Source organism: Geotrypetes seraphini, chromosome 3 (assembly GCF_902459505.1).
Source record: "Geotrypetes seraphini chromosome 3, aGeoSer1.1, whole genome shotgun sequence".
In the NCBI taxonomy this organism is placed as follows: Eukaryota; Metazoa; Chordata; class Amphibia; order Gymnophiona; family Dermophiidae; genus Geotrypetes; species Geotrypetes seraphini.
The window spans coordinates 21484058-21501850 of NC_047086.1; the positions used below are offsets into that span (position 1 = coordinate 21484058).

Sequence of the window (17793 nt, forward strand, 5' to 3'; positions counted from 1 at the left end):
CTTGTCTGGCCAGCAGGCCTGCCTCCGTCCAAATGAGGCGGGCCCGCCCCTCCCCTCCCCTGCCTAACCCACAGGATCCTAGGGCCTGATTGGCCCAAGCACCTAAGGCCCCTCCTATAGCGGGAGTGGCTTTAGGTGCCTAGACCAATCAGGCCCTAGGATCCTGTGGGTTGGGCAGGGTAGGGGCGGGCCCGCCTCATTTGGACGGAGGCAAGCCTGCTGGCCATACGTGTGAGGAGCCGTCCGGTCCAACTTGGAAAGTAAGACTAAGGGGGTTCCGGGGTGGGAGGGTTCGTTGGGGGGGGGGGGTCCAGCAGGAGGGGTTGGGTACCCTCCTGCCGGCGATCTTAGGGGAGGCCATTGGGAGGACCGGCAGGAGGGGTTGGGTACCCTTCTGCTGCGATTGTCGGGAGGGCCGTTGGGGGGGTCTACAGGAGGGGTTGGGTGCCCTCCTGCCGTGATCGCTGGGGGGAGGGGAGACTTGCAGCCGTAGCCGCGGTCACTATGCTAATCACGGCAGGGAGATCTTTGCCGCGATTAGGTACAGCGGCCGCGTCTAATTACCATATAGGCTAACATTGTAAGCATTTAAAGTACATGTCGTGTTTGTTTTTGCATTGCTAGCCCCAGGGGTGGTGGAAGATTAGTGATTGAAAAACTGTATGAAAAATAACTATTTTAAATTTAGTGATCAAAATGTGTCAGTTTTGAGAATTTATATTAATTAATTTTTTCTCTGCGTGTTTTGTTTTTGTATAGTTATTAACTAATATTTAACTAAGATTTAAAGTTTTAAAGAATGTTTCCTTTATACGTAAATAAAGAAAAGTGAATGGGATTGCAGTGGCGGTGACGGGGCGGTGAATGGGGTGGCAGTGGCGGTGACGGGGCGGTGAAGAGGATGGTGAGACGGGGACGGGGCGGTGACGGGGATGGTGAGACGGGGACGGGGCGGTGACGGGGACCAATTTTTTCACCGTGTCATTCTCTACTGTGGATTTAGGTAGCTAGATCTGCATTGCAGTGTCCTGTACTGGGCTAGTGCTATTTAAATCAAATTACATAAAACTATCCAAGTTGTTAAAACATATGTGGACTGTGAAAAATTGCAGGAAGACTTAGGAAACTGAAAGACTGGGTATCCCAATGGCGATGAAATTTAATATAGACAAATGCAAAGTAATGCACATTGGGAAGAACAATCCAAATCATAATTACCAGATTCTAAGGTCCAACTCAGGAGTCAGCAACCAAGAAAAAGATCTAGGTGCCATTGTAGACAGTAGGTGGAAATCTTCTGTCCAGTGTGCAGCAGTGGCCAAAAAATCAAACAGGATGCTATAAACGTTTAGGAAAGGCATGATAAATATGACCAAGAATATTATAATGCCTCTGTATCACTCCATGGTGTGAGCTCACCTTGAGTGTTGTGTTCTATTCTGGTCTCCTTATCTCAAAAAAGATATAGCAGAATTAGAAAAGGTTCAAAGAAGAGCAACCAAAATGATAAAGGAGATGGAACGCCTCTTATATATAGAAAGGCTAAAGAGGTTAGGGTTCTTCAGCTTGGAAAAGAGACAGCTGAGAGGAGATATGATTGAAGTCTACAAACTCCTGGGTGGTGTCGAGCAGGTACAAGGCAAAATGCTGGCCTATATAGTAAGTAGATGTGGCCGCTATACTTAATCGCGGCAAGGGATCTTCCTGCCATGATTATATAGCGGCTACGGCTGCCAGTCTCCCCTCCCCCCCTGACAATCGCGGCAGGGGGTGCCCAAACTCTCCTGCTAATAGAACTCCACGAACGCCAGCAAGAAGGTGTTCAATCCTTCCTGCCGAAAGGCCCCCCCCCCCCCAAAGATCGCTGGCAAGAGGGTACACAACACCTTCTGCTGTACCCGCCCCCAATGTCCCCTCCAACAAAATGCCCCAACTCTCCCTCCCCGGACCCCTTTCCAACAAAAAACCACCACCCCGGAACCCCCCCCTTGGGCTTACCCGCAAGTTGGCCGGACGGGTCCTTGCACCATCCGGCCAGCAGGCCCGCCTCCATCCAAATGAGGTGGGCCCGCCCCTCCCCTGCCCAACCCACAGGATCCTAAAGCCTATTGGTCTCCTGCCACAATCATCAGGGGTGGGGGGCTGTCTACAGGCAGTAAGGGTTGAGCACCTTCCTGCCGGTGATCATGGAGTTCTGTCGGCAGAGGGGGTTGGGCACCTTCCTGCCGTGATCGTCGGTGGGGAGGGGACCCCTTGCCGCAATTGCCACATCTAAAGTAACCTGGTTCTGTAACCGGCGTCTGCAACATGGACATCGGTTACAGAATCGGGTTTAGTTTGGGCAGGTGTAGGCCTGATTCTGTATAGAATGCCCAGGATGGGCGTCCTATACAGAATTTGGGCCTAAATGAAGTTAACATGGAAATGTTTTTAAAACAAAAATGAGGAAATATGTTTTCACTCATTTAAGTTAAGCTCTGGAACACGTTGCCAGAGTATGTGGTAAAAGCAGTTAGCATAGCTGAGTTTAAAAAAGGTTTGAGGGAGGAAAAGTCCATAGTCTGCTATTGAGACAGACATGGGGGAAAGCCACTGCTTGTTTTGGTATCGGTAGCATGGAATATTGCCACTTGTTGGGTTTCTTCCAGGTATTTGTAACCTGGATTGGCTACTTTTGGAAGCAGGATACTGGGCTAGAGGGACCACTGGCTAAGACTATTCTTTTTTTTAATATTTTAAATTTTTATTAAATTTTCATAAAGAAAAACAAACCAAAATAACAAAACAGTTCAATATACAAATCATGATGCTCCAGTACCCCCCAGTCACTACCTAATACATCAAAATCCTTGCTAAGAAAGGAACACCATCCCACAATTGAAGCCACATAATAGAAAACACTCCCCAACACCAAAAGCTCATCAAGAACAACTCCCTCCTTCCCACTTTTTCCCTAATACTCCATAAGAGGGGGCACGCCATGTGTTCTTTAACGCGCCCCCCCAAACAGCTCCCCCCTCCCTCCCAAAACAACCACCATATCCCACAAAACAAGGATCAAAGGAAAGCAAATATTTTCTTCCAAGTCCACTCCTGGTGTTCATAAAAACCATAGTGTTTAGCAACAAGGCGTTCCATTTGCACCAACTGAAGATTCCAATCCTCTCCTGTCAGCGTTGAGCTGCTTTTCCACTTCTGGGCAATGAGACATTTAGTAGCCGACAGACCTAGGCGAACCAACTTGGTCTGCCAAGGAGTAGATTTGACATTGTGCAACACCAGAAGACAGCTCTGGGGTAAATATTGAACCGGATCCTGTATCCAAGATGTCAAAGTGGTAGTAACATGTAACCAAAACAATCTGATATCAGAACATTCCCACCAAATGTTTAAATAAGAACCCTTTCCCCTGCTACACCTCCAACATATATCACTTGTCTGGGGATACATACAATGCAAGCGTGCTGGGGTAAGATACCAGCGCGTTAACACCTAATAAGCATTTTCTTGCACCAAAACACTTTGGGATGCCTTTTGGACCTCAAGACATATTTGTGCCCACTCTTCCTTTTGAAAAGTAAGACCCAAATCCTCTTCCCATTTCTACATATATGGATATTGAATGACCTGCCCCCGAAAATAATAATATAAAAATGAAATGGGCTGGGTACCCTCCCCAAAAGAAGCCACATATTTTCTAAATGTTCAGCATTCTGTGGCAACTCCCTCACCCATCCCATAGGTAACATAAAATGGCAAAGTTTCACATATGCAAAGAAATCACCCCGTATATCCTCTACCCTCTCAACTAGCTCATCAAAACTGGGAATCCTCTCACCCAAAAACACATCCCTAAACGTATTCAAGCCCAAAGCAGCCCAATGTAAGAACGAAACCCTGTCCATACCCACCGCAAAGCGAAGTTCCCCCCTAATGGGTGCCAGAGAGGATATACCCCCCCCACCCGCTCTTTTCTCTGAACTTTACCCCATAAACCCACCAGATGTCGCAAAAAAAGGTTATGTAACTCTTGTAAGTTGTCAGAATCTAGAGACGAAGTCCAAAGCCAATACCATAATTCAAGTTGGGGAAGGAAAAAATGCTCTAACCTGACCCCCAACTTAAAATCCACAATGGACTAATCCAACAGAAAGCGCATCTGCGCTGCCAAATAGTACCAGTGTAAATTGGGAACTGGTCTGCCACCGTCCTCCCTAGCCGACCACAGCACCTGTTGAGACAAACGAGGATGTCTACCCTGCCAGATAAATGTGCGAAATTCTTTATGCAACGATTGAAGCACCCTGTAGGATACCTCCAATGGTAGAGTTTGGAACAAAAACAACAAACGAGGCAGCACATTCATTTTAATCACAGCTATGCACCTCCACCAGTTAAGCCACAGCCCATACCATTCTGCAAATCAGCCCTTACCAAAGTAATAATGCCCCCATAATTAAGATCATAAAGGTGAGATAAATCTCTTGGTAAGTGGCTACCCAAATATAGAACCTACAGCCCTCTTGAAAGGAAAAGACTCAAGCAGCCTCCGCTCCTCATTCTCCGTCAAAGTGACCCCCCAAAATTCTAATTTGTCCATATTAATAGTAAATCTGGCTAGTCGACCAAAAGAGCGGAACACCTCGGAAGGCTCAGGCGCCATCTTTTTTTTCCGAGGAACCAGCCCACTGCCCTCTCCCTGCGATTTCACATCCGAGTCCTCAGCAAAGCGGAATTTTTCCAGGTGCTTTCGGGTTGTCATCGTTAGCCCCAATCAGTGTGTCGGTTTCCAGCAAAAATTGCAATCAAATAATGCTTTATTTCTCATTAAACACCGCGGCCCCTATGGAGCTAACAATTCAAGCAGCCATTCTGTGGCGTGATGTTACTTCCTCCCTCCGGCTATGACTATTCTTATGTAGATCCAGCAAGCATAATTATAGGAGATTTTTTTTAAATTTCTAAATCTAGACATACAATTTCTGGATGCTATATTTAGTTGATAGAAGATTAGCCTATAGTTGTTGGATAAGCTTTATTAATCAGCACTGTTAGCTGACTGATATGTTCTCGTAGGCTTTCATTTAACGTTAAGGAATCAAAATAGCACCAGTTTAAACAGAACAAAAAATAAAGTGTGGCATAGCGGAATGATGGCACTGTCACTCACTGCTGTGCAGGAGGCCCAGCTTCAGATTCCAAGCACTTAAAGGAGTGGAGCTGCATACATCTCAACTGCAGATAGTGTTGTTTCAGAGCACATGCATGCCAAGTTCTGCTAGGGGCCATATCCCTGTGTCTCTCAGCTCTGAGAGTTGTTGGGGCAATAGTTGGGGTAACAAAACACAGGGTCCATGAATGAAGAGCTATGGCATTTCAGCTTCACACCCATCCAGTCTTTGTCAGTAAGAAGGACCGAGGCAGGCTTTGACTGGACGAAAGCTGTGGGGATGAAGATGCATGCAAAGACATTTGCATTATGCTGTGCTTGGAAGAAGGTAGCTGAACATCTTTAAGCTGTCAGCTTGGGAAACGTAATTCACTTATGCGGATGATATCTTTATATTAATTGAGATTGATCCGGATATTACCAATCTAGTTTCCAAAGTAAATCTTTGCATTTCCAAACTTCAAGCCTGGGCTTTATCTGTCCGAATGAAGCTTAATACAACTAAAACTAAGCTTTTGTGGTTAGGTCCAAGATTGGACTGTCTTCCTCCTACTGTAGCTCTGGTATCTGGGTCCTCCTTACCAACTGAATTCTCTGCTAAGATATTGGGAGTCCTTTTTGATTCCTCTCTTTCCTTTAAGGACCAAATAAATTCCTTGGTCATTAGTTTGCAAATGCTGAAGAAGGTTAGACATCTTTTTCATCACCGTCATTTTTCTATCTTAGTTCAATCAATTATATTATCTCGTCTTGATTACTGTAACGCTATCTACCTCGGCATTACAAAAATTTGTCTTCATAGATTACTATTAATTCAGAATACTGCTGCAAAGCTGATCTTTGGAAAATGTAAGTTTGACCCCTTTGCTTCAGAGTCTTCATTGGCTCCCTGTTTATTTTAGAATTCAACTAAATGCGCTTATTTCTTTAAAAATTCTACATGGTATCTTTAATCCTCTTATTTCTTTATTTTGGAATGTTTACCAATTCTCCTTTGCGAGAGGTATCCAAGAATTTAAACTTTCCCTCCCTTCTAAAAAAGGGATTAAAGGAGTCAAGATCTTCAGTCAATCTTTGGTCTTTAAACTCTCTCAACTCTGAAATGATCTCCCTCTTTTTTTAAGGAGTTCAAGTTCATTTCAATTTTTCCATAAATCTTTAAAAACTACTCTATTTGCCAAATATTTTGAAAATTAATTCTTTTAAAATTTTGCTATTATCTTCTATTTATCATTTGTAAATCATTCCATGTTTATTTAATTTCTGTAAACCGAGTCGAGCTTTCTCAGAATGATGACTCGGTATACAAAGTTAAGCTTTAGTTAGTTTAGTTTCTCTGCTTTTTGGCTTCTCTCTTCATTTAAATCAGGGGTCTCAAAGTCCCTCCTTGAGGGCCGCAATCCAGTCGGGTTTTCAGGATTTCCCCAATGAATATGCATGAGATCTATGTGTATGCATTGCTTTCAATGCATATTCATTAGGGAAATCCTGAAAACCCGACTAGATTGCGGCCCTCAAGGAGGGACTTTGAGATCCCTGATTTAAATCCTGCATATTTGTTTTTGCACTGATATATTTTCTTATGCTTTTCTCCATTCTTTTTTTATTGGCAAACGGAGGTGGGGTTGGCGTCCCGACGGTACCGGTGGTGGGCCAAGCCGGGCACACGGCGACGGCGGTGGCTGTGGGGGTTTTCTGACAGCAGGAGGAGTGGGCATCCCTCCTGCCATATCTAAAGTTCGGGGGGGTCTCGGCCAGGGGGAGGGCAATGGCAGGAGGGGAATGAGCATCCTTCCTGCTATATTCATGTGGGAGAGATGAGAGCATTTGGTGGCAGGAGGGAGTAGGAATTTTGGGGGGTTAGGGGAGGGAGGAGATTCTGCTTCTCCTGTCACTATTGTCAGGGCTCTGCCCAGACTCAATTGCTCACTGAGCAATTGAGTTGGGGAGTTTGCATGCAAATGATTTCCACCTCCGTGCAAATTATTTGCATGCAAACAAAATAGTAAATCAATCGCTGTTTCAAAATCAGCCAGAGAATCAGCCAGCAGTGATTGAATCGCTATCTTTAGTGAATCTGGGCCTTACTACTGCCCGTGACTTATGCTGTGGCTTTCCTGTCTCCCCTTAGAGAGTAGCCACCACTGAGGAACGTAAGCTTCCTCTCACCTGTGTGCAATGGGTCAGTCAGTAACAAAACTCTCTTGCCTTTGCCCGGCACTATGCTGCAAACATTTCACAGGTTTTAGAGACAAGTACACTTCCCCCTCCGAATCTGTGGTTTCGATTCGGTTATTTGCGATTTTAAAACAGACAAAAAAAAAATAATTTTTTGGGCTATTTTAAGCCCTGTAAGGACCCCACTTAAGCCTTACCTGGTGGTCTAGCGGGTTTTCGGGGCATGAGCGATCTTCCCACGCTCCTGCCCCGTGCAGATCGCTCACAGGAAATGGCTGCCTTGAGCTCCCGTAGTCTCTTGAGACTACGACGGGAGCTCAAGGCAGCCATTTCCTATGAGCGATCTGCACGGAGCAGAGGCGTGGGAAGATCGCTCCTGCCCTGAAAACCCACTAGACCACCAGGTAAGGCTTAAGGAGGGGGCTTATAGGGCTTAAAATAGCTGGGGGGAAGTGGGGGTTAGGGGCAGAACCGGCCCGAATATTATCCGCGGGTTTTTTTTAATATTCGCAGGCTGGCTCTGCCCCTAACCCCCGTGGATACGGAGTGAGAAGTGTAAACATTTTATGAATACTGTTTGACTTTCCTAGCAGGAAGAGCTCTTAGGAAAATAGGGCTATATTCACTAAACAAACCAATCGTGTACCGATCGGTTTGCAACCCCTTAACGAGCAGATTTCCCTCCAGCCTGATTCACTTACCTCTCCTGCGATCTACTTCGAATCCATGCATGCAAATGAGGAAAAAGGCATGGAAATTGGACAGTGAACCGATTCATTACACAAAATTTCACATCAGACAGGTCTGGCCGATCAACGGAAGAAGCGACTGCTGGGGACCAGTTGTTCAATGGTTTCCAACTGCATATGCTGCTCTCTGCCCCAACTCAAGCACAAATCTCCTGCCCCGAAGTCCTGCCACCCTGCACTGCCTCAAAGTCCTGCCGTCCTGCACTGCCAAAACAATGGCCAATCAGGGACTTCCTTAGACACCTCCCTAAGAAAGTCCCTGATTGACTGAGGTGCCCCGGCCCCTCCAAAGGGAGGAACCGCAGCCAATCAGTGCCATAGGCCTCTCCCTGTGCATCAGATGATGTGCCGGGGCCTAAGGCCGCTATTGGGCAGTGGCGGGCAGCAAAGTAGGAACAGGAGGAGGGTCCAGGCACCCCTCCTGCTCCCAACTATTTTACAGGTAATCCCTCCCTCTTTGATTATCAATTCTCACTCTCTTCACCTTCTGTAGTCAAGTTACCTTATAAGTCAAAGTGAGAATGTTTCTAAAAAGAGGGAAAAGTTAGCATAAAATATAAAATCTACCCTAAATAAAAGATACTGGGTGAACAATAAATGAAACCTTTTAAACAAATACTGGTTCTAAAAGTTTTTGTTAAGTTTATTTTTACAAATCTAACAAAATGTATATATCTATATAACTTTAGAACAAGTTTCCATATAAAATCTTTCTCAAAGAATTTAGTTCTTTGAAATAATTTTTTCCTCACAGGGTCCAGGTGTTCTTTTTTCTGCAGAGCCGTTGGGTACCAGCGCTTCTTCTTCCTCTCTGGAGATTCAGCTTCAATAAATGGAGTACCTACTCCCTAACTAAAAAAAACCCCAAAGGAAACAAAACCCTATGACACCCTGAAATTTATATTTGTTTCTTTAGTTTTGACTAGCTACCCAGAGAAAAAAAATGGATAATTAAAATTTCCCTAAACTTTTTCCCACCCACAATGTATCTTAATCTGTAGGCTTATCTCCAAGGTTATAAATCAAATGGTTATCTAAACCAAAATATTTTAGTGACAGAATTCACTCCAATTCACAACTGGTTTTTATAAATAACAAGAATTCATCAATAAATTTTTCCTTAGCACTACTTCTTACAACGTCAAAAAGATACTTTCTATCCTGTTTTCTTAATGTTAACCAGGACAAAATTAATTTAACTGTTACTAGATTCCATTTAAATACAAGAGCTCTGCACCTCAACGCAAAAGTGACAGAAAATCACTGTATGACATAACCAAACACAGCCCTTGCCACAAAAATAGGCCAGACTTGAATTTAATTAACATTAGCCAAAAATCCACTATAAAATTTTTTAAAATCTTTTTCTATTCTCAGGCAACCAAGACCAACCTGTCTTCCAGGCTGATAACCCCCCCACTGCTCTCCCTGGCAGTTTTAGAATTCTCCCCAGCACTCCTGACTTCTCCATGAGGTCATCAGACCTGTTGCAGACATCAGCAGTCTAGAGGTCCAACAATCAGTCATGCAAACACAGCATTATCTTTGCTGGGCAAGAACAACTAAAAAACTTCTCACTTTAAAATATTAGAGGAAAAAACCTCTGTCAGGTCTCTCCTGCCCTGGGTCAACTATAACATATTTTGTAACCCATGGTTACATTCACCCTTGCTGAAAAGAAAAAAAAATTTGCCTTCAGACAAATTTTATTTTTTTTTTTTTACATCTACAATTTCCTTGAAATTGTCAGTATTCCAACCTTAAACAAAAATTTTTTATCATACACAATGTCCCATAAATTTATCATACCAGATATCTATTTCCTTTACAAATTTTCCATAAATAACCCCCAATCTATCCTTTGGGATCAGAGCCTTTTCGGAATTTCCACAATGCAGTCCTTCTTTCTTCTGGGCGGGTTGGGTGGGCCGTGCCCGACTGCCTAACCTGACTAGGACTGGGCCGGGGGATGGGAGGCCTAGGAGCAGGAGGGACTGAGCACCCCTCCTGATCACAACTTTTTACTGCTGGGGGTAGGCCATGCCGGTCGGCAGGGGGGGAGGGCAAGGGCCGTGGCGGTTGGGGGGGAACGAGGGCCGTGCTGCATGCATGCAGCATTTAAAAAAAAAAAACAAAACACCGATGGCAGCAGAGAGTTGGTATCCCTCTTGCTTTTTTCTCCATGGGGGGGGGGGGGGCAGGCGGAGCAGGGCAGGCAGGAGATATCGGGGCCTGGGAGAGTGTCGGACAGATCTCTTTTGCTTGTTTCTGGATTCTCCTGCTCTCTGCCACCATTCTCCACAGTGCAGGCCCGCTTTAAAACCACAGGCTTGCACTGCAGGGAATGGTGGCAGAGAGCAGGAGAGTCCGGGAGCAGGCAAGAGAGATCTGGGCTGGGCTGGCCTGAGCAGTGACAGGAGGCTGCTACTACTGTCAGGGTGTGCGCATGAGCAGGGATCACTCTGGCCGTGGGTAGTGGGGATGCTAACTATCGCCCCCATTTGCATGCAGGCCTTTACTGAATCAGTCGGCAGGCATGCCATAGGAAACGGATCGTGCATGGTTTAGAGGTTAAGTGAATCATGCCCATAGTGAGGCAAAGGGAGATCTAAAACTCCTACAGATTAGTGGAGATTAACAGTCCTTTCTCATTCACAAAACATGTCATCATCTGTTTGAAAGTCTTCAGAGACCTCTTCATCCAAGCTCAAATCGCTGGCTATCTCTCCCTCAATTAAATTATCATCTGATACAGACTGCATATCACACTCTGTTAGCAAAAGGGTGTAAGCTTTGAGGACACTTATCTGTCTGTGACGGTGAAACCCTCAGTCAGCTTACTGGACTCAGCTTCCCCTTTGCTCCTGTCTTTCATTCCTCTGGTTCCTTGTTCTTGTTCCTATTCCTGATCTCTGTGTCCCTGTACTCTGCAACTCTGGTTGTTTAACCACAGCCCTGGCTAGAGCTGCAGCTCTGATTTTTGATAGCGAGTTTTTTCGGTTATTGGTTCAATCTTTACTATCAACTTTGGACTATTGCAATATAATTTATTTGTGGTTACTTAAAAAGATTATATTAAGACTCTGATTGGTGCAAAATGCTGTAGTTCGCCTGATTTTTAATCTTAAAAAACATGATCGTATTAGACCTTTCTATATTAAGTTGTATTGGCTGCCTTTTGGGGCCAGAGCGCTTTTTAAGTTCGGATGCATTTGCTACAAGGTGCTTTTTGACTCCCTATTTGAAACTTTCCTATTCAACAAAAGGTACTAGAAATTCTGGAAAGTTCATCTTCCCTACTCCAAAGGCCTGCCATTTTAAAACTTTCTTAGACAGGACCTTGGAGTATCAAGCTGGGAGGATGAACTCCTGGTTAAGTCCGATGATTGCTCAATCTAATTCTTATTTCACATTTAGGAAAACATTAAAGACCTATTTATTCGACAAATAAGAATGCTGATTCTGATATATTTTTAAATAAGGTCTAATGTTTCTACTGTTGTTATAAAATAATTTTTAATAATTTCTAGTAGTATGTTATAATTTTTTTAAATAATTTGTATCACTTTTAACATATAATTTTAGATTGTACTATACATAGATAGTGTGTTCTATGAAACTATCATGTGCTGAAATGTCTCAGTTTTTCCTGTTGTGAACCGCCCAGAACTATTGGTTGGACAGTATACAAGAAAATAAATTATTATTATTATTGCTGTCCCTATAATGGCTTGATTGCCCTCAGGGAAACCTGATCAGCAATGTGTGCTTGTGCGGTTTCTCTCACCCCACCCCCCCTTGCCTCCTGCTAGGGACAGTGGGTAAGAAACCTGCCTCTGGCCTTTGCCTAGCAAAATTCTTCTTACCAGGCAAATAAGGCTTAGGCTCAGGAATGTTCCTACTTCCTGCAGCCTTCTGTTTTATTTTACAGGCACTAGTACTGTGTTTCTCCTCAGTGACAGGACTTAAAACTACTGGAATCCTGGATGTTGCAGTGGTTCCTGCCTTCTCCCTGTACAGTGTACAGCGAAATTGTTGATAGGTAATATAGCATTTGCATAGAAATTTAAGGAAAAAAATAACTCACAAAGAGGGCACATAATGAAAGAAACTTACATTCATTTAGGTTTCTTTTTAATAGTCCCCACTGTTATCTTCTTTTTTTTGTGTGTGGGGGTTAGGTTTCCCTCCCTATCTGTGCTATATTCCTGATTGTAGAACATAAGCAATGCCTCCGCTGGGTCAGACCTGAGGTCCACCTGTGCAGTAATCCTCTATCTATAGCCCTCTATCCCCCTTTCCAACAGGAAATTGTCAAATCCTTTCTTGAACCCCAGTACCGTACTCTGCCCTATTATGCCCTCTGGAAGCACATTCCAGATGTCCACCACATGTTGGGAGTGCTGCTTACATGGGGTTCAGAGGATCCAATGTTACACAGTCCTCTAATCTGCAGAGAATTTGCTAAACCACCTATTCTGATACACAGGATGAAGTGGTGTACAATCTAAAAGCATAAAACAAAGGAACGCCAGATATCAGACAGACAAGGTAATATTCACATAAAGGCTATATGCTGACTACTCACCAAACCACTCCCAGGGTGACAATCCCCAATACTAGTTCACTCTAAGGGCTAGATTCACTAACCTGCCCGAATCGAACTGATCCATTTCCAATTCAGGAAGGTCCGAGGGATTCACTAAGGAAGAATATTCAAATGGGGGTGATCGGAGGAACACCCCCATTTGCGAGCAGGGATCACAAATGTGCGATCCCCACTCATGCGCAGACCCTGACAGTAGTGACAGGAGAAGCAGCCTCCTGTCACTGCTGTCAGGCCTCTGCCCTGATCTCTCTTGCCTGCCCTGCTCTGATCTCTCCTGCCTGCTCGCCCCAACTTTCCTGCTCTCTGCTGCCCTTCCCCGCAGTCGGCCCGAAACTCCCTCTGAATCAAACCCGACCGTCCCCACCGCTTCACCCACGACCAACCCACCCCAGGTTGGGCAAGGTGGCCGTGCCTGAACCACCAGCCCGGCGTACCTTACTAATTGTTGGAAGCAGGAGGGGTGCCCAGTCCCTCCTACTCCTTAGGCCTCCCCATGCACATCTTCGGGAGCAGGAGGAAGCACAAAGTTCTTTTGCTTTTAAGGCCGCTAGGCCATAGCGGCCTTAGGCCATGCCCCAGTGCATCATCTGATGCACGGGGAGGGGCCTAAGGCCCTGATTGGCTGAGGTGCTTTGGGCTCCTCAACCAGTCAGGGACTTAGGCTCCTCCCTGCGCATCAGATGATGCATCGGGCTATGGCCTAAGGCCGCACTCGTCAGAGGAGGAGACGTGGAGCAGGCGGGACTGAGCACCCCTCCTGCTCCCAACAATATTAAAGTACGGGGAGAGGTGGGCCTTGCCCGGTCATCCTGCCGGCCTTGGAGGAGGCATGGAGCAGGATGGGGCTTAGCATCCCTCCTGCTCCCAACAATTTTGAAAGATATAGGGGGAGCGGGTGGGCCTGGCCTGGCCCGGTCAGCAGGCCTGCCTAGGTTAAAGTACAGGGAGGGAGGTTGGCCAGGCCAGGAGGAGTTTCACATTGCAGGAGGGAGTTGGCATTCTCCTGCCTTTTGTGGGGCATTGCGGGGGGGGGGGGGCGCATGGGGGGCATGCGTCTGCCGCAACTTAAAATTTTTTTTTTTTTTACTTTAGGCCGGGGACCTCCAGGCCCGGCTTAGATATTTTTTTTAACGTTAGAAGCCCATAGTTTTAACCCACTTAAAAGCCCATGGGTTAAAACCACGGGCTTACACTGCAGGGAAGGGTGGGAGTCAGAGCAGGCAGGCAATCAGGGTAGCTACAGTCGGGGCAGGCAGGCAGATCTGGGAAGCAGGAGATCGGGGCAGCAGAAGGCAGTCGGGAAGGGCTTCAGCAACTGGTCCTCAGCAGTCACTTTTTGGGTTGATCGGCCAGCACAGTCGAATCGGCAAATTTGTTTAGTGAATTGCGTCCCTGCTTACTTTGCTTGCAGTTCCTCTCATTGCATGCATGGATCGGAATCGGATCGCAAAACAGGTTAGTGAATATTGCAGGAGGGAAATCGGATCGCAAAGGGCTCACAAACCGATCGGTTTGCTTAGTGAATCTAGCCCTAAGTTCCCCAAAGATTTTCTTAAATAACAGAGAATCAGTCAAAAACTTCAAATGCTAGCATCCAGTTAGAAGAGAAATTGTTTATCTACCAGTTAATTTATTTAGAGGAAATTTTGTAAACTCTGCTAAATTGAGCTAAATGCCTTGGTACTCCTGGATTAACATTTTTTTTTTTCTTATGCACTGGCCCAAACCTTATCCTTCTGCTTGTCCTCACACTGACACTGCCTCGTCCTGGAAGGATGTGAGAATGTTATCAGAAGTGAGAAGGCAGACCTGTGTGATTCTGTGTGGTCAATAATGATGAAAGTGAAGCTACATAGAGGCAGTCTTGTACCTTAAACTGGATCATTTGGGTTCTATTTTGTACCCTACTGTTTACAGCTCCTTGCTTGCCTTTCTTTATTTTTACTGTACCACCTTGAATATTTCTTAATTTCTACAACATGCTGTTCAAGTTTTGCTATGCACTTACAAAATAAATTTATTGGCTCTTTTCTTCTAGGCTGGTTTCAGTTTACGGAAAGTAAACAGACACGTGGATTTCCCACTTACTCTAGACCTGGCACCTTTTTGTTCAGCATCCTGCAAGGTACTTTATACTATAAGAACAATTCAGAGACGTAGAAATTGTAAAACTGAAGGACATAAATTGAGGGTGCAGGGTGATAGACATAGGAGAAATGTCAGGAAATTCTTTTTCATGAAGAATGTGGTTGATGCCATGAATGCCCTCCTGAGGGAGGTAGTGAAGACAGAATTGGTAACAGAATTCAAAAGGCATGGTATAAAACCAAAACTTAAATAACTGTATAGGCTTTGATGTGTTTCAGTAATGCTTAGATGGAGACACTCTGGCTCTGGCGTCAGTGCTAGGCAGACTTCTATGAGCTGTATTCCATATATAGCAAAACAGTTTAGAATGGGCTGGAGAGGGCTTTCTCAGAAACTCCAGTAGTTGGAACTTGAAAACAGTGCCAGGTGGACTTCTATTGTCCATGTCCTGTATATGACAAGACAGATTGGGATAGGCTGGAGTGGAGTGGGCTTCAACAACAATTCAGTAGTTGGAGCATAAGGGCAATGTGGACAGACTTCTATAATCTGTGTCCCAGAAATGGCAAAGAAAGAACATGATCAAGTATTTTATATCACATAGAGATGTTTAAATACCTACATGATGTAAATGCACATGAGTCAAGTCTCTTTCATTAGAAAGGAAGCTCTGGAATGAGAAGACATAGAATGAAGTTGTGATAGGCTCAGGAGTAATCTAAGGAAATAATTTTTTATAGAAAGGGTGGTAGATACGTGGAACAGTCTCCCGGAAGAGGTGGAGACAAAGACGGTGACTGAATTCAAGAAAGCCTGGGATAAGCACATGGGATCTCTTAGAGAGAGGAAGAGATAATGGTTACTGCAGATGGGCAGACTGGATGGGCCATTTGGCCTTTATCTGCCATTATCAAGTAAGTTGCTATAAGAATAGCCATACTGGGTCAGACTGGAGGTCCATCTAGCCCAGTATCTTTCTTGCAGCAGTGGCCAATCCAGGTCACAAGTACCTGCCAGAATCACAATAGTAGAGAAATCAGACCTAAAATTACATCTTACCTGATATAAAACTGTATAGGAAGAAATATGGGTAACACGATGTTCAAAATTAAATTTGTAAAGCACAGCTATAAAAAAATTCCTTTGAAGTGCTAAAACTAGCTACTACATTTTCTACATTTACATAAGAACATAACATAAGAACATAAGCAATGCCTCTGCTGGGTCAGACCAGAGGTCCATCGTGCCCAGCAGTCCGCACACGCGGTGGCCCAACAGGTCCAGGACCTGTGCAGTAATCCTCTATCTATACCCTTCTATCCCCTTTTCCAGCAGGAAAATGTCCAATCCTTTCTTAAACCCCTGTACTGTACTCTGCCCTATTACGCCCTCTGGAAGCGCATTCCAGGTGTCCACCACTCGTTGGGTAAAGAAGAACTTCCTAGCATTCGTTTTAAATCTGTCCCCTTTCAACTTTTCCAAGTGTCCTCTTGTTCTTTTATTTTTCGAAAGTTTGAAGAATCTGTCCCTCTCTACTCTCTTTATGCCCTTCATGATCTTATAAGTCTCTATCATATCCCCTCTAAGTCTCCTCTTCTCCAGGGAAAAGAGACCCCAGTTTCTCCAATCTCTCAGCGTATGAGAGGTTTTCCATCCCTTTTATCAAGCGTGTCGCTCTCCTCTGAACCCTCTCGAGTAACGCCATATCCTTCCTAAGGTACGGAGACCAATATTTGACGCAGTATTCCAGATGCGGGCGCACCATCGCCCGATACAATGGCAGGATAACTTCTTTTGTCCTTGTTGTAATACCCTTCTTGATTATGCCTAGCATTCTATTTGCTTTCTTAGCGGCTGTTGCGCACTGTGCCGTCGGCTTCATTGTCATGTCCACCATTACCCCCAAGTCCCTTTCTTGGTTGCTCTCATTCAATAATATCCCTCCCATCGTATAGTTGTACCTCGGGTTTCTGTTTCCAACATGCAATACTTTACATTTCTCAACGTTGAACTTCATCTGCCATCTCGCCGCCCATTCCCCCAATTTGTTCAAGTCCCTTTGCAATTCTTCACATTCCTCTTTAGTCCCAGCTCCACTAAATAGTTTTGTATCGTCCGCAAATTTTATTATCTCAAACAAATTTTATTATTTCAAACAAATTCTTGCAGAACTATCAAAAAGTGTTTTTATTTCATTTTTATAAGGTTTCCATCAAAATGTATATATCACTTGGGATTGGAGGTGAGCATATCATAACCTACTGGATGACCATATCATAGGAACTCCTATAATCTCTATATCATTCCAGGTCCGCATCCTGAATTGAGTATTATAATCATTTATGCTCTAGTTCTCCCTGAATCAATTATCCACAAGTGCTAAAACTTATTATAAAAAGCTTATTCAAAGTACATTTCCCCCTCCGTATTCGCAGTGGTTAGGGGCAGAGCCGGCCCGTGAATATTAACAAACCGCGAATAATATTCTGGCCGGTTCTACCCCTAACACCAGCTTCCCCCCGGCTATTTTAAGCCCTGTAAGTCTTAACTGGTGGTCTAGTGGATTTTAGGACAGGAGCGATCTGCCCACACTCCTGCCCCTTGCAGATCGCTCACAGGAAATGGCTGCCTTGAGCTCCCGTTGTCTCTCGAAACTACGACGGGAGCTGAAGGCAGCCATTTCCTGTGAGCGATCTCATGGGGCAGGAGCATGGGAAGATCGCTCCTGCCCGAAAACCCGCTAGACCACTAGGTAAGGCTTAAAGGGGGGCTCACAGGGCTTAAATAGCCCAAAAATTGTTTTTTGGCAGAAAATCGCGAATAATCGAAGTGGTAGATACGGAAACTGCGAATACGGAGGGGGAAGTGTAGTTCAAAGCAGAACACACCAGACAACCATAGTGTTATTTAGTGAACACTTTTAGGAAAAAGGCATCACTTATCTTGGGTGGAACCAGCCACGCCACCACAAATGCTGGTATGTTGAATACAAACTCCCG

The 17793-nt window shown here is 44.8% G+C and overlaps 1 protein-coding gene across 15 annotated transcripts in view; it reads left to right on the forward strand.

Moving 5' to 3' along the window:
- The window catches only part of USP45 (ubiquitin specific peptidase 45), a 314718-nt gene that overhangs the window by 279431 nt on the left and 17494 nt on the right, over positions 1-17793 (forward strand). For all 15 annotated transcript variants that reach the window (XR_004538801.1, XR_004538800.1, XR_004538799.1 and 12 more), the window contains one exon: positions 14745-14831. Coding sequence is in view for 12 of the 15 variants with exons in the window: in XM_033938032.1 (XP_033793923.1) it covers positions 14745-14831 (87 nt within the window). In the remaining 3 variants the exon portion in view is untranslated. Of the gene's footprint in view, positions 1-14744; positions 14832-17793 lie in introns of those variants that run through there.